The 25485-nt window shown below is 35.9% G+C and overlaps 1 protein-coding gene across 2 annotated transcripts in view; it reads right to left on the reverse strand.

Annotated features, from left to right (window-relative positions):
- The window catches only part of LOC111044156 (treacle protein), a 44914-nt gene that overhangs the window by 17155 nt on the left and 2274 nt on the right, over positions 1–25485 (reverse strand). The window contains exons 1-4 of one of the 2 annotated variants that reach the window (XM_039424692.1): positions 24460–24726; positions 15256–16972; positions 14116–14217; positions 11015–11198 (exon numbers count right to left, since the gene is read on the reverse strand). In XM_039424692.1, coding sequence (XP_039280626.1) covers positions 11015–11198; positions 14116–14217; positions 15256–16972; positions 24460–24656 — 2200 coding nt within the window. In that variant the 5' untranslated portion in view covers positions 24657–24726. Of the gene's footprint in view, positions 1–11014; positions 11199–14115; positions 14218–15255; positions 16973–24459; positions 24727–25485 lie in introns of those variants that run through there. The other variant, XM_039424693.1, reaches the window with a different exon arrangement.

Below are 25485 nucleotides of genomic sequence, written 5' to 3' on the forward strand. Positions count from 1 at the left end.
ATATGAGACTCCTAATACCGAAGCACAAACTCTTTTCAAAATGTTAAGGACATTTTTGCGCGGCTTAATTTACCTATTGAAAAATTGAGAGGACAGTGCTATGATGGAGCGGCAAACATGAGAGGAAGATTTAAAGGCCTGCAAAAGTTACTTTTGGATATTCAGCCCCAGGCACACTACGTGCACTGTACAGCCCATAGTTTGAACTTAGCAGTGCAGGACAGCCTTTCTTGCCTCCCATGCATGAGGGATGTTATGGCCTTAGCCAAAGATCTAATAAATACAGTTAAGGAATCTAACAAAAGAATCAATTTATTTAGAAACATACGCCTCGAAAGTGAAAATGATCAAGCCAATCTTCGACCACTTTGCCCGACCCGATGGACAATGCGAGCTTCAAGTATACAGAGGATTTTGAAAAACTATGAAGATCTCCTACAGTTTTTTGAGATATTTTCCTCAACAGACAAAACTGAAGCAGGTTATAAATGTGCGGGTTTTCTTGAATCTATGATACTGTTCAGGACTTATTTATTTTTGAATTTATATTGCCATGTAATGAACGTAGTAGAAGAAGTTAACGAAAACATTCAGAGCCCTCATCTAAGTGTAACTGAAGTGGAAGGCATGTTTAAAGGATTGATTAGCATTTTAGATGATAAGCGAGATGGCTTTGAGGAGTTTTGGAAGTCGTGCTTAAAAAACAAATTTTCACAAGTAGAAGAGCCTGTGATTCCAAGGAAACGGCGCGTTCCAAATAGATATGAAAACGACGGAGCCAGCTCACCACATAACTTCAACACCCCAAAGGACTACTTCAAAGCTCTCTACATCGAGGTGTGTGAAACGGTGCGATCTTGCATCAAAGAACGCTTTGAGTCCACGGGCTTGTCGCGGCTCGTTGCGGTCGAAAAAGAGTTTTTGAGTGTGTTAGTGGCGAACGAAGAAGGTTCAAGTTTCGAACAGTCGAAAGATTTTTTTAAAAATGACCTGGATGTTGAAAGGTTGCAAATACATCTAAACATGTTAGCCGATATTAATAGGCAAAATAATTTAAAAATGAAATCAATGCGTGATGTAAGGAAATATCTTTCACAAGAGCCAGCCATTAAAAAAATGCTGTCAGAAGTGGTTAAAGTGATCAAGCTTCTTCAAGTAGTGCCAATTTCGTCGGCAACGGCAGAACGCTCTTTTAGTGCACTCCGTCGACTGAAGACGTATCTGAGATCAACAATGGGACAGAAACGGCTGAACAATTTAGCAGTCCTTCACGCCCACCGTGATGTCCTGGACGAAGTTCACTTGAGCACGGTGATGAACGAGTTTATAAGCAGCAATGAACTCAGAAGGCATACTTTTTCAATGGTATAAGGAGAAGGACATTGGCCAATCAATGGATATGTATGTAAGTTAAACTGAATTAAATACAGTAATTATTTTATTCTTCATACTCTCTGTATTTTAAGTAAGTAGACCTAGGCTTTTTATCTTCTGAAAATTTGGCTTTTCGAGTAATATTAGATATTCTTTATGCTATTTTTAGTTCATTAATTTTGCTCATTTTTATTTTATTTTAGTGTGAAAGAGTAAAATGTGATTTGTTTCTGCCTATATTCTTTATACTGCATAATTAAATACAGCGTTTTAGGTCTTATAAATTCAAAATTGGTCCATGATTTAGGGACATTGGCCAACCAATCAATATGTATATATACATATTGGGTTAAATACAGTAATTTATTCTTCATACTCTCTGTATTTTTAATAAATAGAAAGAAGTAAGCTTTTTTCTTCCATAATTTGACTTTTTGAAAAATATTTTATACCAGTAGTTAAATAAAGCATTTCTAGGCCTTATAAATTTAAAAAAAATTTGTGGGGGGGGGGGGTTGGCGGACCACCCGGTTAGGGCCCCCCCAATAATTTTGACAAGTCGGCGCCTATGATAGAGATGATATATAAAAATTTAAAATAACAGTTTCAAAATAAAGTTTTATTGAGAACAAATATAAAATGTGAATTCTAAACTTGTAATTTATAATTTTTTGGTGACGTGTCTGTAACGTTGAGGTGTCTAGAAGCTTTTGCTCTCTTCCTGACTTGTAGCTTTTCCTGTGGCTTCTTTCTCTCTAGAAAAATGGCTGGCTGTGTGTGTTGTAAATTTTTGCTCTCTGAATAATTTTCTATTTAAGTGAATTTATTAATGTTTTAAATTGAGTTTTAAACAGTTTATAGTGTTCTATTTTGTCCGTATATTGCTATTTGTGTATACAAGCCAATAGCCACTGTTTTTCAACTACAAATTGGATAAGTACTTTAGCTCGTAGTAACTCTAGATGCTTAGGCTTATAAGATATAGTTCTTTGTGTATTTGTATAATATTTTGCCAAAATTCATCTGAAGATTATAAGTTCATTTGCTCTGAAAATTGGATTTCTCATTCATAGGCGATAGATCCATTCATAGTTTATCAAGAATCTATTACATTGGAGCCGATAAATTTCCTTAGGTTAATAGGTGGAATGCTATCCAGCCGATTTAGGAAAAATTGGTAGCACGGCAGTATAAATATATAAATTAATTGAATATAATATGAAATTAATCTATAAAATTAGTCTAAGTTAAGGACCAGCTGAAAAGGGTGACCAGTGGTTTGTTGTCGTCCAAAAGAAGATGCTAAACATAACTTATATTATGGGAGTTTGAATAAATCATGATAATATTACATTGATTAATAAATCTATGCTCTAAGTGTACCGAATAAAACTGTGAATAGAATTCGACAACATATATGTGTTTTTATTCAATTATGGAACGGTTTTACAAAATTGACAAAGACTCAGTTGAAGACAGCGTAGTATAGTTATTATTGATAGCTGGAATGGATCATGAGCTCTATATTTTCCCTTCCTATCTCTCTCAACCATATTTTAATGTATTTTTTGTACATATAGGGTGTACAGTTATGAACATTACGGAGGATGGTTGGCATGTTTCTGTATAAAATATGTGCAATGTAATGGGTGTTTGTTGTTGAATGAGTTTTTATAAGTCTCGGAATTTCAATGCCTAATGAGTATGCTGAGCGTGTTGTGCGATTATGAGTTATTTTTTTGAACATATTGTTACTGTTTAAGCGAATGTAAAGAAGTAAACACTTGACATACAATTGTCGAATATCTAGAACATTGAACTCATCATATATTTCATTTGATGGCGTTCGAATGGGTTTATTCAGAGCTGTTTTAATAATTCGTTTCTGTGTAATGAGTAGAGGATTGAGTATGGATTTGTACGCCCCTCCATAGGCTAAAATTCCGGCAGTTATCACAGATTGGACGTAAGCAAAATAAACTTTTCTCAAATCATCTATTGTTAGGAATTGGCGTAGGTTTAGGAATATGTAAATAGATCTCCGGATTTTGTTTTTCAAGTGGTTTATGTGGTCTGACCATTTTAATTTATCGTCAACTATAATGCCCAAATATTTATATGAACTGACTCGCTCAATGGACTCGCAGCGGCAATGAATATTGTTAGGGTTTAAACAAGAATGTAAAGTTATTGAGTCAATGGGAGGATCCTGACTTTTTCGCAGAGAAACTTCAATGAATTTGGACTTTCCTATATTGAGTGTTAATATATTTTGGTCAAACCACGCTTTCAACAGGTGTAGGTCAGTGGATGCCTTTTGATACATTTCGTCTCTATTTCTACCGGTAACATGTAGCGCTGTGTCATCAGCGAATAAGAAAAGGCTGCCAGTGAGAGGTAGTTTAGCTAGGTTATTGATATAGATTAGGAATAATAATGGTCCCAATGTGCTTCCTTGCACCACACCGTAATCAATAGAATTTAAGCTGCTCTCAACTCCCATTATTTGGACAGCCTGTTTCCTATCCGTTAGGTAGCTGTTGAACCAGCTGAATGACTCATTACGGACACCTATGACCTCAAGCTTTTTCATTAGTTTAGATCTATCTACTGTATCGAATGCTTTAGCTAAGTCAAGAAAGATTATACAGTTATTTAGGTTGTCATTAAGTGAGCTGTTAACTTCTTTGGTTAAATTATACAATGCATCCGATATGTTTCTGTTATTCCTGAACCCAAATTGTCTGTCCGTTAAAATGTCATTTGTTTCAATGTAATTAGCTAACTGGAATTTAATAATCTTTTCCAAAATTTTCGAGAAAATACTCAAGAGAGAGATAGGTCTATAGTTGTTTTTTATAGATTTGTCACCATTTTTGAAAAGAGGAAAAACTCTGGCTATTTTAAAACTGTCTGGGAAGATACCTTGTTTAATACTCAAGTTATAAATATGTTTAAGAGGAGTTAGAAAAATATTTATATTTCTTTGTACAAATCTGGTTGGAATGTTATCATATCCGGGAGCAGACATACCTCTAAGTTTTGAAGTGAATATGATGATATCATCTTCACTTATCGGTGACATACAGAAATTAGTTTCAAGGCGATAGTTCTCATCATCCAAAACTGGTGGATTATTTGAGTTCACCGCCCTTGCCAAATTCTCTCCCACATGTGAAAAGAAACAATTGAATTCATTAGCTACTAACTTGGTCTTTTCCAGTGTTGAAACGGATCCATTATCTACTGTCTCAAAGTGCTCCAATGGAAATCCTTCTTTATTATTGTTACCTCTACCAGATATCTCATTTATAATGCTCCAAAACTTTTTTGGATCATTCCCACTTTCATTTATTTTATTTCTATAGTATTGATTTTTAGTGGTTTTTAGTAAGTGATTCAGTCTATTTCTGTAGTTTTTAAAGTTATTGATTAAATCTCTATTAAAAGGTTGTTTTTTTGTTAATTTGAATAATCTGTCTCTTTCCCTAATCGATCTTACTAGTCCTTTCGTTATCCAAGGTTTTATTGTTTTAAGACGAGAATTATCTTGAGTAACCTGTCTTTTAGATTTGTCTATGTTACATTTTATAATGGAATAAAAATTATTTGTCGCAATATTGACGTCTTCCTCCATTGTAACAGAGCTCCATGTTTCCTCATTGAAAGTGGATAATAAGGTTTCATTGTGAATATAAAACTTGGGAAGATCAAATTTTGTATTGTCTTTGGATTTGGCAGTAATTTGAATGGATACAATGTAATGATCTGTAATTGCCACTTTGACGATAGCTGATTTAATTGCATTACAGTTAACATTGTTTAGAAAAATATGGTCAATCAGGGTGCTGCTATTTCTAATTTTTCTAGTCGGTTTATCGATACAGTTAATAAAGCCACTTTCATAGAGCATATTCAGATATGAATCAGTTTGTAAGTCAGTGTTCAGTATGTTTATGTTCATATCTCCTACCAATATATTTGCTTTACCTTTCCTCTCAATGCTATTGTAGTGAGTATTAAGATGATCAATGAAATCGGCAATATGTGTATCGTGATTCCGATAAACGGCAAGGATCGAGTAATCTGTTTTGTCATAACAAAAATTAATTTCTAAAGTATTGACTCCACCGATATTCATGCAACGTCCTACTGATGATAAAGAATTCTTGACAAAAACAATAACTCCATCGTTCCTATTTCGTTTATCTATCGTTTGATAAGTTGTATAGCCTTCTAACTGTTTGTTATCATCTGCATTGAGCCAAGTTTCGGTAAGGACGATGATATCTATTTCACAATTTAATGATCCAAGTCCTACCAGTAGATTATCAATGTTCTCATTGTAGCTTCTAATATTCAGATGTATTAATTTCAAGCTTTCTTCATTTGGATTAAAAAAGAGATTAAAAGAATGAAATGTATCGAACTCTTTACAAGAGATTAGATTATAGTTTTCCAATTCTGATTCATGTCTATCCATATATCGTTATTCAGCGAATGCTCCGCCCGCTCAACCGCCTTATCATATCAATAATAAGGCATACCAAAAGAGAGAGAAAAAGAGCAAGATCTAGATAGTATCCAAGCATCTAAGCATAGGAAAAAACTACTATTTGAGTCTATCAGTCTATATGATTGAGCAATAAAGTTCAGAGTGAAGAGAAAAATCATAGCAAAGAATAAATATGTAATAATATTAAACAATTGAACTTCCATTTTCGAAAAATAAGAAGTATATATACTCATATAAGACCTATTTCGTATGTTATATTTAATTGAAATGAAATTTGATTGGATGATTGTATTAATATTTTGTTATGTTATATAAATAATATGTGTACCTCATATTATTTTAAAAATTAAAACTTTAATTGTACTTGGGTTTTTATTTAGGTACTCATTTTTTCATATAATTTTAATCACTTCAGGATAATAAATCATACAAGAGCATTTTATTTATTGAGTTATAGATCACATTATTTGGCTTTTGTCTGCACTAATATAAGTACGTTTCTATGAGTGGTTCACCTCTGAATTATTATCACTCCATGCTCAAATTCTCTCCAGTATGAAATTTAATTATTAATATCAAATATTGGGAAACAAATTTAAAATTAGAAGAACGAAAAAAGAAAAATAACAATCTTATTGGTTCCTGACCATGTTTATGTACTAACTAAAATTATGTATATAGAGTTCATAAATCATTTGGACATTAATATCATTTAGCATATTAATAGTCAGAATTTATACAGTAGGAAAAAAACAAAATGAAACATACGGGTCCTTGGATTGTCCATTCCTGTATTTCTGGTCACCTGCTTTTATGTGTTAGTCTGGTTGTTATCACAGGCAGCGTCGATATCTTGTGGAGTGAACACTCGGATTGGCGGGTCGTCAGCTCGCAACTTCACCCACATCTTCGCGTTCTTGAACCAGGCCCCGTTGATCTTCTTCTCCCTCACAAGATTCTTTCCATAAGAGAGTAGGAATTTGTTTTTCGGAGTGAGATGATCATTTATGTACACGTCCCCAGCTGGTAATGAGTCGCTTACGTCCTTTGTGGTTAGACGCTGATCTCTTTTTTTCCCGGCCGACATCCATGAATTTTGGGTACCTCTTGAAATGAATGACACTATTATAGAAGGAATTTTCCCTTTTTTTGTTGAAGGTATGCGATGAGCTATAGAAATATCTGACCGAGAAAAGGATAATTTCAAAGCTTTAGCAATGTTCTCGATAATTAGATAGATATCTTCATTCTGAGTAAACGGAATACCCACTATTTCTATATTGTTTTTACGCGTGTATTGCTGCACATCACTGATCTCCTGTCTAGCTAGCCACAAATCCTCGTTAAGTTTTTTGTTTTTCACTTTCAGACCCTCACATTCCGCTTTTAGGTTTCCTATATCCAATTGCACTTTGCTCAGATCACTTCGAAGTCCATTTAAAGCTGTTGTGTTTGAGTTTACCGCACTTTCTAACGATGAAATAGTCTTAGTGTTAGCGTCTAGTTTCGAGTCCACTTTGATTTCGAGGTTCTTAATCGCTTGTAGGATGGAATTCGTATCAGAAGACGGCACAGTCCCAGGCTTGAAGCAATCGTCACACTGCCATGTGTCTTTTTTTACACCGAGAGCAGCTAGTTTCGCTGCCGTGCGTACACGCGTGCACGCTACGTGATAAGTTTTTTTACAACTTGTGCACTTTATTAAATCGGCATTATCTTGGAAATTCGAATTGCACTTTGAGCACGACATGACCGAGAATAGAACACGACTGTTGACTGAGAATATAAATTTAATACAATAAAGTACGTCCGAAAATTATATAAAAACACGGATGGGTTAACCGCCTTTAACACGCTTGGACAGATGGAAGGCAAGCTGAGCGGGCACGATGTTCACTATCAGAGCAAACCGATAACGACAACCTTTCTCCTCGGCATCTAGAGCCAGACTGTTGCAAATCTGGAGTGCAGGAAATTTTTTCCCGCACTAGAGCGGAAAAGTGATTCTTTGCGTTCTGTAATCAGTGCAGCAATGGCCACTTTTCAACGTAACTGTAGGAAAAAATTATTTTATACTGCAAGCATTTCAATTTCATTTCTCACAAATAATGCCAAATCTTCCCACTTAACCGATGCTGTCTCAAGTGAATCTGAAAGGAATATTTGTAAATGTCGTGAGGGGGGGGGGGGGAGGAAAATACAGTGTCCCACGGAAGGTGTAACACCGACGACCATAGATTCTACATGAATTTTGCAACAAAAGTTCAAAAATCTGGTGTGGCGCACTCACACAACTTTCCTTGCCGTTATGAGAATTGATTACCTGACGCTAGTGTTCACGCGCATCTCAAGTCTACTTATAAACAAAGATTTGAGCCAGCTGGTGACAGAACAATAACGCTGGAGACATATGAGGTCTGCTATCTCTTCATAGTGAATCATTTAATAGAATCAACAGTTGCCAACAGTTTGCAATAGAATAATCACATTTTCTCGAATTTTGAGCTTATTTTCAATTTTAGGTGAAAATTTTACTGAACATTAAATGTAGAGATTTTTATGCTCAATCTTTTCCAATCGAATTTTTTCGTTTTGATTGTATCTGAAGCCTGATAATTGGGAATCTAAAATCAAACTTTGCTTAGATGGGGCGGAGCTCCTGAAATTTTTACAGATATGGTACTTGAGGCAGTTGATAGAGCTTATCAATGACTATTTTAGGTATAAATTTAATCAAAATCGTTGGAGCCGTTTTCGAGAAATCACGAAAACCCCTGATTTGACAATATTTTCTCCATTTTAGCCGCCAACTTGAATTTCATTTGTTGAAATTGTCCTTTTATAGTAAGGTCCTCAAGTTTCAAATTTCAAGTCATTTCTTTAATTGGGAGATGAGTACACAGACGCGCACACACACACACACACACACACACACACACACAGACCAATACCCAAAAACCACTTTTTTGGACTCAGGTGAGCTTGAAATGTATACCTAGATATAGAAATTGGGGTACCTTAATTTTTTTCGGAAAGCAATACTTTCCTTACCTATGGTAATAGGGCAAGGAAAGTAAAAACAGGAGTCCCTGACGGATTTCCACATCGTCTGGATATATCATTTTAGCCGTCAATGGGCCTTACGACTGTCATAGTTCAAATTCAAATTCTTTATTCACACAATCTGTTCAAATAGCATGTAACAATATCAGTGTATCGTCATAACATTATATCATCACTTTACTATCTTAAAAATAAAACATGAATAAAACTAAAGACAATCATTAAAATACTCGTCTTAACTATAACTAGTAGTTCTGTGAACAGTAGACCTCGCGCAGTTATAACGACGTCCCAAACCATGAACACTTCCACACTGATACACTAACTATTTATTTGATCAGACCATGCTTACACAAGATTTAATTATCATATAACGCTTTCCGGAATTTAGCGCGAGAAAACCAGAAGACATCTAGGCGCCCAGACGAGCTGTTATAAGTTCTTTGCATCCTATTTAATAGTGCATAAGAATTGCATTCAATTAGGCATGCAATGAGGCATGCAATTTATAGTCTACACAGCTGTTAATTTTTTACCAAATTACATTGAGATATTGAATTGCATGCGTCATGGCATGCAATTTATAGTCAACTCGACAGCTGATTTATGATGAATAATTCTATAGTCTGATTTTTACGGTAATATTGGCGTAAGAAGGAGGCTCCTTTTTCCTTTTATATTATCCTTGAAATGCAAAATTTCCAAAAACCTTGTATATACGTCGACGCGCAATTTAAAAAGGAACATACCTGTCAAATTTCATGAAAATCTATTACCGCGTTTCGCCGTAAATGCGCAACATAAAAACATATAAACATTTAAACATTAAGAGAAATGCCAAACCGTCGACTTGAATCTTAGACCTCACTTCGCTCGGTCACTAAGCTTTCGTCACGAGCAGCAAAAGTACATATTTTTAAAAAGAATTAGCATTTTTATTTCTTATTGGCAGGTGATTGAAGAGCTTGACTCCCATATAACTCGGCTTTTTCTCAAAGAATTTCAACCTATGTTGGACCACACTCGAATTCTCCTTACCTCGCGTATTATGATTGTGGATATTTGAGTTGATTGAGAACTTTTCGATGTACCTATGTGTATATATTAGAAGTCTATATGCATAAATGCAAGGGACTGTTAGAATTCCATTACTCGTGAATGCTCCCCTGCAAGATTGGGTGTACTTAAGTGCTGCTATAGATTCCTAACAGCTTTCTTTTGTACGAGGAAAATTCTATTCAAGTTCGTTTTTGATTAACTGCTCCACAATTCAATTGTGGACTGGGACTTCAGCCGGGATCGACAGTTTAATGTGCCTATCCGATAACACGGGAGTGACCCATGATCAAAAACTTTCGACTGTGAGTGGGTTTGAACCGGGATCTGTAGGCTGCTACGCAAGCACTCTATCCACTAGACCACGGATCACTCCGTAGTTTATATAAAAGCTATATAAAGCGAAATAATGGCACTCACTCACTCACTCGCAGAACTAAAAATCTACCGGACCAAAAACGTTCAAATGTGGTAGGTATGTTCAGTTGGCCCTTTAGAGGCGCACTAAGAACGGATTTTGAAAAATCTCCAAAGATACGCCCAAAATCTGCGTTTTAGCGTTTTCTCAGCTTTATCGAGAACAAATGAACAGAAAATGTTCAAATTTAGTACAGAAGCTAAGCTAGGGTGTAATAATGTTGTGTTAGAAGGAATTTGCAATAACGTCAAAGATACGCCCAAAATTAGTGTTTTTTCCAGCGTTTTTTGCTTTTTCTCAGATTTATCGAGAACAAATGAACAGAAAATGTTCAAATTTAGTACAGAAGCTCAGCTAGGGCGTAATTATGTTGTGTTAGAAGGAATTTGAAATAACGCCAAAGATACGCCCAAAATCTGCGTTTCTGATGGAATGAAGCATGCTCAAATGAAAAATGCAGACGAGCGAAGCGAGCCCGCTGATCCCATTTTTGGACGATCCAGCGGGGGGTCCAGGGGGCGGAGCCCCCTGGCTAGACAGATATGGCGAGCGAAGCGAGGCTAGTAAGGTATAAATTCAACACTCACTTATGATCATCTTCTTGCGATTCTTGCTGGCCTGTAGACAGTAGACAACATTTTCGTTGTGCTCAATAGGAGAAGCCCATGCCTCGCAGTCCATGTACGACGCGCCGTCCTTCGCTTGCAACGCTTTCAAATCTGTGCGCCCGGTCAAGTTCAGTTTCCGACCCAACAGACTGCTGACATCCAACTGCAAACATACACAATTCCAATCAATTACGTTGCACAAATTCAAATCAAATCAAATTTATTCACTCGAAATTCATACTATAGTAAACAGTATAGAACGACAGCTAGGTTACAAGTAATTGGCTGATTGATATGCGTCTGTATAAACATCCTTTTCTATCATACAACAAAAAAGATATCATACAACTCTAGCTTTGCAATGTTGTCTGTTTTCCAGAGTATTTTATTTCTACTTTTGACAGTGACTGTACAAAAGTAGACAAACAATCTCAGCCGCCATTTTTTTTCTTCATCCTATCAAAATATTTTAGTACACAAGTCGTATAATTGATTTAAAATGTATTTTTTGGACAATTAGATAATTTTTAGACATTACCGTATGAGAAACACAAATTAAAATACCTGAAATGACATTTTAAAAGTTGATAACTAACCATCCTAGACTTTATCCATGCTTCAGTTAGCCTACACGTGTATGTTAGACCTACTCGTACCGGTATGAATAATATTGAAAGGTTATTTCAGAATTTTATTTCCATTGAAATTACTTATTTTTAATAGGATTTCTATTTTTCTATTATTTTTAGAAGAAATAAGAATCGAATACCTACCAAATAACTTAATTTCTGTTGTTTTGAAATTCAGATTGGTGTATCACAGCTTTTCAAATTAGCCACCATTTCAGGTTTGTATAAAAATAAAATCTGATCTCAGTTATGGAAGCAAATTTTTTAATCAAATTATGAAAAAAAATATTTTCTTGATTAATTTTACATTAAATTGATTATTTTATCAAGGAAATGATGATTATTATAAGATCAAATTTAATGGGATGAATTGAGTAACAGCTGTGTACACTCAGTGGCAAAATGGAGAGACTTGGCAACGTTTTTCCTATCTTTCTTCACTGCCATTATAATGTGGACTTCACTACAGTAGTTGTTTTTCGGGAAGCTATGTGACGCTGGCAGTCTCTCATACTGTGCCGTTCTTACACTTTCACCCCAACAAAACAGTCATAATAAACAGTAGTCGACAGTAGTCAGTATGAAATTTGGAACATTAACGACCTATACCATGGAATGTCTTCTTATGTTATCCTTTCTCCTTCCTTTGGTCTGGTATCTATCCACTAACAAGGAAAAGAAGCAGAGGGAGACCAAATTAGCGACGGGATGAGGAGTTCCGACTCCAGGCTGAGAAACCTGGCAGAGTCGCGCATCAAAGACAGCAATGGGAGACGATGAAAAACGTCTTCAGGGAGGTCTAGCTCTACAGGGAAAGAATGCAGGATACTCAATCCTAAAAATAGGGTATAGGGTACCCCAGCAGCTCCTGAATTGCCAAAAATGAAAACAATAAAATTTGTATGCAAAATGTAAACTTGTAGTTCTGTGATACTGTTCACAGACCTCACGCAGTTTTCTCATCCACAAGTATCTGATGTCACCTGTTCTAGTTGATTCAGTTGAATCATAATTCACAGTTGAATCATAATATACTCTTAAAAACAGTTATTTCTTTTCTCCAAGATCAAAAACTCAATTATGTTAATTAACCGAGCGAAGTGAGGTCTAAGATTCAAGTCGACGGTTTGGCATTTCTCTTAATGTTTAAATGTTTATATGTTGCGCATTTACAGCGAAACGCGGTAATAGATTTTCATGAAATTTGACAGGTATGTTCCTTTTTAAATTGCGCGTCGACGTATATAAAAGGTTTTTGGAAATTTCGCATTTCAAGGATAATATAAAAGGAAAAAGAAGCCTCCTTCATACGCCAATATTGAAGTAAAAATCAGACTATAGAATTATTCATCATAAATCAGCTGTCTAGTGGACTATAATATTACCCGTTCAAAAATATCGAACATCTTGAAAATTTATCTTTCCATCAACGTTAGTAGATAGTTGACTATAATACTACACGTTCAAAAACATCGAACATCTTGAAAATTGTATCTTTCCATCAACGTTGTAGACAGTTGCAGCCAGACCTGATAACAGCGCTCACACTCACATTCCGGGACGACACGTCACGGTACGATAGGACAGAAAGCTCTATGTTTATTTAGGATTTTTTCTAGACATTTCAAATTGATAATTATCTATTAATTTTTGAGAAAACATAACTACAGGTCAAAAACTCAGTTCAAGTTTGAATTTGTATCCCATATGATAATTTATCCAGTTCGGTGATAATCTTTCAATCTGATAAAAATATTTCTCAATTATTTTAAAATTAATTTTTCAATCAAGAATATTATAATTTCTTCAGCATTATTTTTAGTTCATTTGATCATTTTTTATTTTATTTTCAATCACCTATTAAATTTGTTTTTCAAATTAATACTGATGGGCAAGCATTATAAAATAAAAATTATTGAAATAGACACGGCCAGACATCTGTGTATGCATGCAATGAATAACCCACTTGTCAGCTGATTGATTATCAATAATTCTATAGTCTGATTGATCCCATCTTCAAAGTAGATGATATATTTATAGTGATATCAGAGTATGGAGGAATTCCTTTTTTTTCATATTATCCTTGAAATGCAAAATTTCAAAACACCTTGTGAATACATCGACGCACAGTTGAAAAAGGAATATTCCTGCAAAATCTCATCGAATTCTATCAACGCGTTTGGCTGTATTCGCCTTACTTATGACAGACAAAAGAAAATCCGAGTTAAAACATAGATCTCACTACGTTCGGTCAACAAGTTGTGCAATCAAAGAGCTATTTATTTATTGCTATCCTTTCTCTATGGAATCGATGAAAAACCTACTGGAATTTGTTAAATCTATTAATCTAAACCACAGACAACCAGGCTTGAATCTGTGTCTAAAGATACTTGAAAATCGTTTGAAAATACGACCCATAAATTCGTTTAAAATAGCTTAAGAAGTACTTACAGATTTTGGACAAGGAGCTACCCAAACTTCATCATTATCGGATAAATCTTCAAGATAGAACACATCTTCCTCAAAGTATTCCTCTTTAATTCCTTCGCTCAGCTGAAACAAATTTATATAAATCATTTTTTTATTCATTCAACAATGATTAGAACACAGAATAATTAGAAATTAAAAAAAAAACAGGCCTAGGCTATATCCCTTACTATTCCATTCTCGAATTTTGATTGAAAATTCAACTTAGAACGAACAATTTGGGCCTACTTTAAAGAAAACTAAATATCAAGTAAGGTATTAACAGAATCATAATATACAACTAACACATGAGTAGAAGCCTGTAGATTATTTGAGGAATATACTGAAACGTTCTGTCCATTGGGGTACACAGTATAAAGTTACTAAAATAGACCTTACGAGAACAGTCAGTCCGATGAAAATTGAAACTCAAACATAGACGTTGCCAATTCGTCAGGACTCAGGAGTGTTATAAACAACTGAATCAATCTTTATTCATAATCCGATAATATTCTACTAGGTAGCAGCTGATATTTGACAACGTTGCATCAACTCTCATCGGACTATTTTCATGCAGTCTACTCTAAATAAAGCCAATGCAATGAATTTCTGCCGACAGATGGAGAATATAACATTGTTTCTTATGGGAGTGTTCACGCACATTAGTAGTCTACAGATTTGCTACCACTAGCATTATGAAACTTACACAGATTTCTTGAAATTTCCAATATTTCTCTATCAAACTCAAAATAATTTCACTCAAAATTTATAATTTAAAAATGTTAAGGTTGCAGACTCATGCGCATTTTGCTTTTCATCAGCTGATGTTGAGCCTATTATATCTGTATTGGTACAGGCACATTAAGATTCAGATATAATAAGCATCAGCTGATGAAAGGCGAACTGCTTGTGTTAGTGGCGCAGAGGTCTGTACGCACCTTTATAATACTTTTGCTGATGGATAGATTATAAGAGGTACCTACTTTCACCTCACAAGTTTTCCTAAAAAGTATATGTGAGCATTCAAACTAATATTGAAAATCCACAAATCTAGTATAATGATGGAATGATAGTGCAACAATATTATAAGTGTCTTCCGAACCCCTAAAATCATAAAATACTAACCTTTTTCTCAATCCGCTTCCAAAGTTTAGGTATGATCGTCTGGGTATATGACTGGTTGTTCTCCGTAATTATTGTAGACCCCTCCTCATCACTATCTGAAGAAGAACCACTCTTGTCAGCTCTGGAACTGTTATTTAACCGGTTACTGATCGCAGACATGTCCATAGTCTGTTCCAAATCCTGACGAGCTGCTTGAGAGTGGAACGGAGTAGAAGTAGCATTTTTTTTCTTATGACTGGGAGTTTTGAAAAGTTCTTGAGAATTCACTTCGAAATTCGACAAAATTTCACTAGAGTTCAACAGGGAATCAGTTTTCTTAGGATTCAAATGTTTTTCTGGTGATTTAGACTTTGAACCATCATTTTTAGAAGTTTTTGTCACTTGTTTTGGAGCTGTATCACCCTGCTTAGATATTGAACACTTGTTAGAAACTTTGGATTTTTCCTGAATTTTACTACTACTATCAGAGTCACTGTTCCTCCTCCTCTCGTCACTGTTACTTCTCGAATTAGTTTTCCCCTGACGGTCGTCACTATCTGAATCACCGTTCCTCGATTTGTCACCGTTATTTTTCACACTTTCACTGGAGTCACTATTATTTTCAACCTCGTTATTTCTGTCATCACTATCTGCTTCAAACATATCCTGCGACATCATTTCATGATTGGATGTTTTTTTCAAACTTGAAGTAACTGTTTTCAAATTTGTAACATTTTGTAATTTGTTTGAACCAGTTGAAGACTCATTCACTCTCTTGTCCTCTGAGTCGCTATCACTGGAGTTACTCTTCTCATTAACCGAAGCTTTCTTAATCGGAGATTTACCTGATTTACCCGACATAGAGTGACTCTTCTCACCTCTTTTTGTCACCACCATTTTCAAAAAACTTTCCCGCTTTTTCCGTAGATCTTCTTTGAAATCATCATCGGAATCCGGACTTTCCACAGTTCTCCCAGCACTTCCCCTTCTCTTATCCTTACCACCGATTTTCACTATATTCTCCATCACACTCTTCTTGGACGCCACTCTGCTGCTGAGTTCTTCCTCTGTCTCACTTTGGCGCTTCTCTTTCTTACTTCGTTTATCCGAATTCCTTCCCCCACCATCTTCGCTGCCACTCTCCCTTTGCCTCTTCATTCTTACTCCCTTATCCTCCCCGATTCTGACTTCACACTCACTTTCAGTCAGATTATCACTTGAACAACCGAATCCTTCCCTCTTCTCCTTCTTCTTCTTCTTCTTCTCCCCCACACTACTGACACTCAATCCACTATCATAATACACTGATCCCTCTCCTCCTTCTTCGTTCTCTTTTTCCCTCTCCTTCTCACTCACAATTGTTGTGCTTTCACAATCAGTAGCACTTTCCACTTCACCCCTCTTCTTTTTCTTCTCCTTCTTTCTACCCCCAATCACACTTTCGCAATCCCCCACTGCCCCACTATTTTCCTTCCTTTTCCTCTTCCTCTCTTTCGCCTTACTACTGCAGTAGTCAGTGTCGTTCGCTTCCGAATAGTACGATTCAACACAAGGCAGAACTACTCTGCTTTCTCCTTCCCCTTGTTTCCGACTATTTATTCTTGTCGCACTTAATTGTTGTAGCGTTTTGGAAACGTTGTCAGTCCAGTCGTTCACCTGTAGCCGTTCACTTTCGCTGATGCTTGTCTTCCACTGGTGCGAGTCCTCGTTGCGTTTCACTACTTTTAAATGTTGTTTCCTGAAAAATAAACCACAAAAAATGTTACCAACGTTAAACGTCCAATCATTTATTTGTTCATTGGTCCCATCATAAACAAATCATTAGAATAATACACAATTTATCAAATAAAAATCACGAATAATGTTACTACTATCATAGAGAAACAATAGCGTAAGTAGATATCCCATGGTATAGGGCGTTTATGTCGCAACTTTTAGGGTCAGTTTCCAAGCTCGGGATTTAGCCAAGTCCTAGACTTTAAAGAGCTGGAGTCAGAAAATTGGCTTTCCAAAACGGGGCGTAGTCGCAGCTTTTATAACAGTAGTCGTAGTTTTTATTTTCTCATTTCTATAATTGGAAACGTTTTTCCTTGACAGAATTAGACATTCCTAAATAATTCAAAATAGCTGAAACTTTACACTATTTTCTCTTCATTTTATTTTGTGTTCAATTTTCTAGTTTTTCGAAATTTAATTCAAACGTGACTATGCCAATGACTGCGACTACACCCCGTTCCGGAAACCCAATTTTCTGACTCCAGCTGTTTAAAGTCTAGGACTTAGCTAAATGCCGAGCTCGGAACCCGGCCCTTAGTGTTATCTCAAGCCGATTAATGCCGATTTTTACTGTTTTGAGCGGGTAAAGGTAGGCGCACACACATCGTCATCGGACGGACGGCACGCATCACACGATTAGATTTGATGCATTGTTTCCAATTGGAGTGGGCATATCTATCCGCATCGTATAGGTATGTGCACTCCAATTGAAAACAATGCATCAAATCTAATCATCCGATCCGTCCGATGCGTGCCGTCCGTCCGATGACGATCTGTGTGCGCCTACCTTAAGAGTGTATGAACGGCACAATATGAGAGACTACCAGCGTCATAAAGCTTCACGGGAAAGAACTACGTGGACTATCGGCTTGAGATAACAGTAAAAGTTGCGACATAAACGCCCTATACCATGGGATATCTATTCAAGCTATTGTTTCTCTATGCTACTATCTTATGAAAACATGCACACATTTATTCGTTTATTGATCCCATTATACACAAATGATTAGAATAATACACCCGAAAAAATCACAAATAATGTTACTATTTTATTAAAACGTTCACACATTCATTCATTCATTCATTGATCAAATTCATTAAAATGGTCGAAGGAGACACAACATATCTATAGTTAGGTCCACGTTATTATGACAGTAGAGAAAGATGACAGTGGAGAACAGAGTTGCCGATTCTCTGCCTTGCCACTGCCGTCCATAGAGGTGTATCTGATGTAATATTAAGGCTGTTCGATACACTTTTTTTATTCAAATTGGATAATCTTTTTCAATGTAATAGTTAAGATCATTATAAGAGTGAGAAAAAGTGGCAACTGAAACTTTTAAAGTGGTCTAATAAGCGAGTTATGGGTTGTTGAAATGCTAGTTTTCCAGATTCCGTTTTCTTAACAGAACTTCTATTGAAAATTCAAAAAAATGTATTTTTTCAAACTAAAACATTTTATCCCCATATCGTTCATAATAAATGAAAAAGTAACATTTTTGTAAATTCGAAAACTTGTTTATTTTGGCATGAATCGCGAAAAACGCATATTAGAACAAAGCCAATCATCTACTGAATGTATTAAAAAAACTCCAATGGAAAATTCAAAACAGTTTATGATCTGGAAAGAAAACGTAGTTAGCACTTTCAACAACCCATAACTCGCTTATTAGACCACTTGAAAATTTCAGTTGCCCCTTTTCACTTTCCTTGCCCTATTACCATAGGTAAGGAAAGTATTGCTTTCCGGAAAAAATTAAGGTACCCCAATTTCTAAATTTCCATACGTTTCAAGGTCCCCTGAGTCCAAAAAACTGGTTTTTGGGTATTGGTCTGTATGTGTGTGTGTGTATGAGTGTATGTGCGTCTGTGTACACAATATCTCATCTCCCAATTAACGGAATGACTTGAAATTTGGAACTTAAGGTCCTTTCACTATAAGGATCCGACACGAACAATATCGATCAAATGCAATTCAAGATGGCGGCTAAAATGGCGAAAATGTTGTCAAAAACAGGGTTTTTCGCGTTTTTCTCGGAAACAGCTCCAACGATTTTGATCAAATTCATACCTAAAATAGTCATCGATAAGCTCTATCAACTGCCACAAGTCCCATATCTGTAAAAATTTCAGGAGCTCCGCCCCATCAATGCAGATAGATTCCCAATTATCAGGCTTCAGATACAATTGAATAAAAAAAAATCAAGTGGAGTAGATTGAGCATGAAAATCTCTACAATTAATGTTCAGTAACATTTTCACCTAAAATTGAAAATAAGCTTTAAATTCGAGAAAATGTAATTATTCAATTGCAAATTATTGTTGATTCTATTATATCATTCACTATGAAGAGATAGCAGACCTCATGTGTGTCTCCAGCGTTATTGCCCTATCACCAGCTGGCTCAAATATTTGAATAGTAGACTTGAGATGCGCGGGAACACTAGCGTCAGTGATCAATTTTCATAACGGCAAGGAAAGTTGTGTGAGTGCGCCACACCAGATTTTTCACTCTTATAATGATCTTAACAATAATTATATCGAAAAAGATTATCCAATTTAAAAAAAGTGTACCGAACAGCTGTGCAAAGGCTAAACATTAACTTTCTACTAGTGAGATTTTTCAAAGTTTTTCGATTTGTATATAATAAATCTATCAAAATGAATTAGTTCTCTCATAAAAACATTTTTCTTCCGATTATTACTTTTTGAGATATGAGCGCATAAAGTTTAAATTTTTGGGACAGAACATTTCAAATTCGGTAAGAGGTAAATCCATGAGATTTAGAGGATAAATTCTCCACGGTATTGTTGAATGAATAAAACAATTTTTTTTGAAAATTTCAATTTTTGAGAAAGTTATTCAATTTACCAAAAATAAATCAACTAGAAGTTATTTTTGGTTATTTTTAGTAAATTAAATAACTTTATCGGAAATCGATATTTTAAGAAAATTTTTGTTTTACTTGATCAAAATTACCATGAAGAATTTATCCTCTAAATCTCATTGATTTATATCTTACCGAATTTGAAATGTTCTGTCCCAAAAATTTAAACTGTAGGCGCTCATACCTCGAAAAGTAATGATCGGAAATAGTTATTTGTGCAACTAGTGCGCAAAGTGACAGTTTGCTGCACCGAAAGAAACGTTTACGCCCGAGCAGGAGGCGAGGGCGGAATGGCTTCTTGAGTGCAGCAGAGGAACTTTGCTCACGTATTTCACATTAAACTTTTCCTACAGTTACCATTGAATATGAAAAATGAATAATTATGGGTAAAATGATGGCTGAAATCCATCAAATATTTGTGTGTGTGTGATGCTGTTATTAATAACAATCTCAATTCATTTAAAAATTAATAATCCAATTGAAGTTGAAAATTCTCAGCCAAAATTCTCATTTTTATTCATTCAAGAATCAGAAAAACAGATAGAACAAAAAATTCACATTCAACATACACGCCAGCAGCTTGTTGGCTGAACCGAGCTGCAAAATGGCTGAACACAACAAGATGGCTGAACCGACAAGCGCGCGACCTAGCGGGAAGAATCGTACCTAAGTTTGTTTCATCCAGCTAAAAATGACTGAAACACGATTCAGAAATTTAGACTTTTGCTCAAATTACCGAGAAAAATGCTCAATGTAAACTGAGAAATATTTATAAAAATAACATAGACAACAGTGAATATTTATTGTAGTATTGTTATGTTTTTTATTATTTCTATTTATATGAATATCGAACGGTAATCGTTTAACCTCAAAATTCGAATTTTATAATGTATATTTGCTACTTTTCTCATTTCTTGCAGTTGAAATAATAATAATTATTATTGATAATTATTATCAATAAAAAAGAACTATTATTTATTATTAAATGGTGAGAATTCGTAAATGATGATTATTTAATTATGATTTAGATGAACATTATTCTTGTTTTGGATTTCTAGATTGGGATTTTATCATAAATGTAGGGTAGCCATTGAAATGATTTTCATCTAAATCTAACCACAGTCATTGTTACCAACTTAATTTTTGTTTTCGTGCACTAATCCTCCATTTAACCCACCAACTATTTTGTGTTGCCATGTTGCAAATCTGGAGTGCAGAAAAGATTTTTCCCGCACTAGAGCGGAAAAGTGAATCTTTGCGTTCTGTAATCAGTGCAGGAATCGTCACTTTTCAAGGTAACTGTAGGAAAAAATATTTTCATGAGAAAACTATTTGATTTTGATAGCTTGATTATATACAAATCGAGAAACTTTGAAAAATATCACCAGTAGAAAGTTTATTTTTAGCCTTTGCACAGCCTTAATGTTCATTCTTGTTTAAGATAATCGACTATATTTTATTCGTCAAGAGAATATATTTTTTATTTATTAAATAATGAATTTTTATAATTAATATTGAATATTTATACATTGTTGGAAAACGATCTGATGACATTGTGGAACTAGCAAACGGTAGCAAACTATCTGCTTTGTCAAATAATAGAGAAGAATAGCAACAACAATGTTAATCAAACTCTGTCATTATAAAGTGGGCCTCACTATAGGAAGATGATACAAAGATGAAACGAAGATGATCATACAAGGATGATAGACAAGGACAGCAACACCAATGATGATCAAATACTACCATTGTAACGTGGACCTCACTATAGCCCGCCCAGCCCAAGGTAAGCCATCCACTAGAACCGTTTTCGTCCAAACTAGAATGAGCCGAAAACTACCGAACGATCCCCCAACAAAGAAAGGAATAGATTGACAGACATAACCTTTTTTGTAATAACATAAATGCAATAAACATGATATTTATCATCAATCCATTATATAAACATAGTTAATACCGTAAGCATAATGTATTATTAGGCTACCCAGCAATCCCCTGGTCAGAATATTTTATTTGGTTTTGTCATCCGATCAGCTGGATTGAACGTTTCACATTTGTGAGGTTAGGTTGTAGCGAAGTCAACAATACGACAAGCGCGCGATCATCCTTCGAACATATTGCGAACCTCTAGCGAACCCTTGCGTGAGGCTACTTGCACACACACCGATTTTGAACGGCCTGTAAAAAACCGAAATTCCAATAGTGACACGCAGGCGAGAACGGGACCTGGCACACACGCCGACCGCTGATCGACGCCGGTAAAATACCGACGAGCAGCCGGCCACTGCCACTGCGTTCCACCGGTGCCGGCGACACAGTAGCAGCCGTGAGTAAATACTGGCTTGCACACACACACACACACCGATTTTTCTCCGACCGTCCTTGCCAGTTCTCGCTACACCACCCTCCATTCCAGTCGACTGCTCTGCTCTTTTGATAGTGCGAGGTAATTACGTTTGAAATGAGTGACATAATGATATCCTATATCGTTAGTGGAAGCAAGACCTGTGTTGTGGGATAAGACTTTGGAAACATTTGGAAGACCGGAATCTCACCAGGGATGCATGGAGAGAAGTTTTCTGCACTCTCAAAAATGATTTTGAGGATCTAAAGGATACAGAAATAAACGGATTTGGTAAGTAGTTTCCTTTATTTTACATTTTATTCGTTCTAATCACTTTTACCATTCATATGGCTAGAATATTAAACAAAAACCTGAAACAGGGTATCTTTCCAGCCCCAGACGGTTTTAAAATAGCTAGAGATACAGTCATTCCACTTTACAAAAATTGCGACATATCTAAAAATAACAATAGACCCATTTCCCTCTTAAGCATCTTTTCAAAACGTAGGAGCCATGATTCATTCTAATTACCAATAATTTATTATCAATTAAAGATCCCGTAATATGCACTTAGTGTGAATATACCATTACTATAATATTGCCTTAGTCATGTAATATATAGTGAGACAAAACCAACATCATAAAATGTTGTTATTAAAAAGTTGTAGTTACCTAATCAGGCGGTAAAAAATCGGCCGTCCAAAAATCGGTGTGTGTGCAAGTAGCCGTTAAAATTTTGCTACCGATAAAAAACCGGCCGTCCAAAATCGGTGTGTGTGCAAGTAGCCTAACGTTCATGATCGGAGCGTGTTCGAAGCGCGTATATCAGTACGCACCTTATGAGACTGGCAAGGGTCACCTAACTGCTGCGAGGACTCACACGGATGGTGAGCAGGCCTTACCTTGTGACTGCATATTAAGGTGCGTACAGATATACGCGCCGCGAACATGATCAAATCACTTTTAATTAGCTGATTATATCTGTATTTTTACAGAAATGGTAAGATAGTAATATAAAAAGTTTGGCATCAGCTGATTTAAAGTGAATTGCTCATGTTTGCGGCGCGTAAATCTGTACACACCTTTATGCTCTTTTCCATAGCATTCTCAGCTATGGTTTGTTGGTCCGGGGGGGGGGGGTCATGATTCGGCTTGCCATGATGTCTTCCTGCTACAGAAGAGGGCAATTCGATTGGTGACTCTCAGTGCAGACCTCTCTTCACATCCACTGGAATAATGACCGTCTCTATCTATGTGTGCTGTGTTTGTGCATGAAAACCTTAGCAAGTCTAGTACAAGAAGTGACTTCCATGACCACAGATGTATATTGAATGTGCCTTTCCGCCGGCGGTCTCAAGGACACGTTATGCATTCCCAGCCTTGGTCGCCTTCAGAGATCACACGTGTGCTTCAGGAGTTCGGCATTGCGATACTTTAATAGGCTGCCTACAAGAGTAAAAAAACAGTTGGATCTACGAGCGTTCGAGAGAGTTGTATCCAAGCACTTGAAAAGCAGGGCTTACTACAGTGTTGGTTAATATATGAGTGATGATTTGTCGGAAATTCTGTCTTGCTAAACATGTCTTATGTAGTAGCTTATGTTTGTTTCTGTGTATTATATGTTTTTGACGCCATCGATCCCATATTATGGGTAATGGATGCAGATTTAGATATAAAGTCTATAACAGGCTGCCAGATCGAGTGAAAGTTTGCTAACCACCCTTTCTACTCAGTTGGGAAATATTTTGAGGATGACCTACTGGGCTTGGTCTACTCAGGCTGCCATCTTGATTTTTCAGTTTTATGTGTAACGTAGGCCTATATATTTCTCAAATTCATGGCGCAACCTATCCAGCTCTGCTGGCATTGATGAAGACTTAGACCAGTTATAGAATAAACACGCTGGGAAGTCTAGTCTCTGAAACCAACATCTACTGCCATATCACCATATCGTTCGTCAGCATCGGATAGAAAACCTTTCTACAGAGTTTGTTTTACATTGTTTTCTATCCGATGCTGACGTCACGATATGGTGATATGGCAGTAGATGTTGGCTTCATCGACTTTCAGTATGAATATACAATGGGCCGTGTCTATTCTATAACTGGTCTAAGGATGAAGAGGAGATAAAACAGGTAGGATAATACATTTTAGGTGCCTTCCAAGACACTAACCAAGCCATAAAAATGTAAAATGGTTGAAAAAGTAAGATACTCACTTGAGATTAGTCACCAAAGGTACTCTCTCTTTTTGTGGAACATCTGAATCGTATTCATCAGATTGACTGGCATAAAAATTTGAATAGTAAAAGGCAGGGTTTACGCTCTTCAAGCTCAGTCCCAAAGGAAAGATTTCCCGTTTATTAAAACCAGGAACTGTAGGTGATTTTTCTCGTCTCTTACGTGGAGTAGTCATAATCCATATAGGTTAATACAAAGCGGTTCCTTGTTTCAGATACCTGGAATATGCAATAGATTTATAATTATATCAACGAAAATATCAATTTAAAAATTTGTTAGCTACATTTCTTTGGGTATCTACGCTATTTGTTCTAAAATCATAATATTTTTTTTATGTTTATGTACCACGTAGGCTATTTTTGTTTCCTTAGGGTTAATTGATCAAAATGGCATGGTACTCTAAGGCTTAATTCACACTTACACGACTCAGATCAAGTAAGAGAAGAGACTCAACTCTATTCGAGAGCATGTGTTTTCAAATGGTGACACTCAGACCAGTCGATTCTAGTCTCTGCGACTGTCACCATTTGGAAACACATGCTCTCGAATAGAGTCGAGTCTCTTCTCGTTCTCGACCTGAGTCGCGTAAGTGTGAGTTGAGCCCAACTTACTTTAGTGAGCTCCACGTTATAATGACAGTGGAAAAAGTTATGAGAACAACGTTGTAGATCCTCAGTCTTGTCAATGCCTTCTATAGACGGTACTTATTTCTGATATAAACAAAGAGATTGGCAAATATTCATAATTCATAGATTTTAGCCTAGTACTTGAAAAGCAGGGCTTACTACAGTGTTGGTGAATATATGAGTGATGATTTGTCGGAAATTCTGTCTTGCTAAACATGTCTTATGTAGTAGCTTATGTTTGTTTCTGTGTATTATATGTTTTTGACGCCATCGATCCCATATTATGGGTAATGGATGCAGATTTAGATATAAAGTCTATAACAGGCTGCCAGATCGAGTGAAAGTTTGCTAACCACCCTTTCTACTCAGTTGGGAAAT

The sequence above is a fragment of the Nilaparvata lugens genome, chromosome 3, assembly GCF_014356525.2.
Source record: "Nilaparvata lugens isolate BPH chromosome 3, ASM1435652v1, whole genome shotgun sequence".
Classification (NCBI taxonomy): Eukaryota; Metazoa; Arthropoda; class Insecta; order Hemiptera; family Delphacidae; genus Nilaparvata; species Nilaparvata lugens.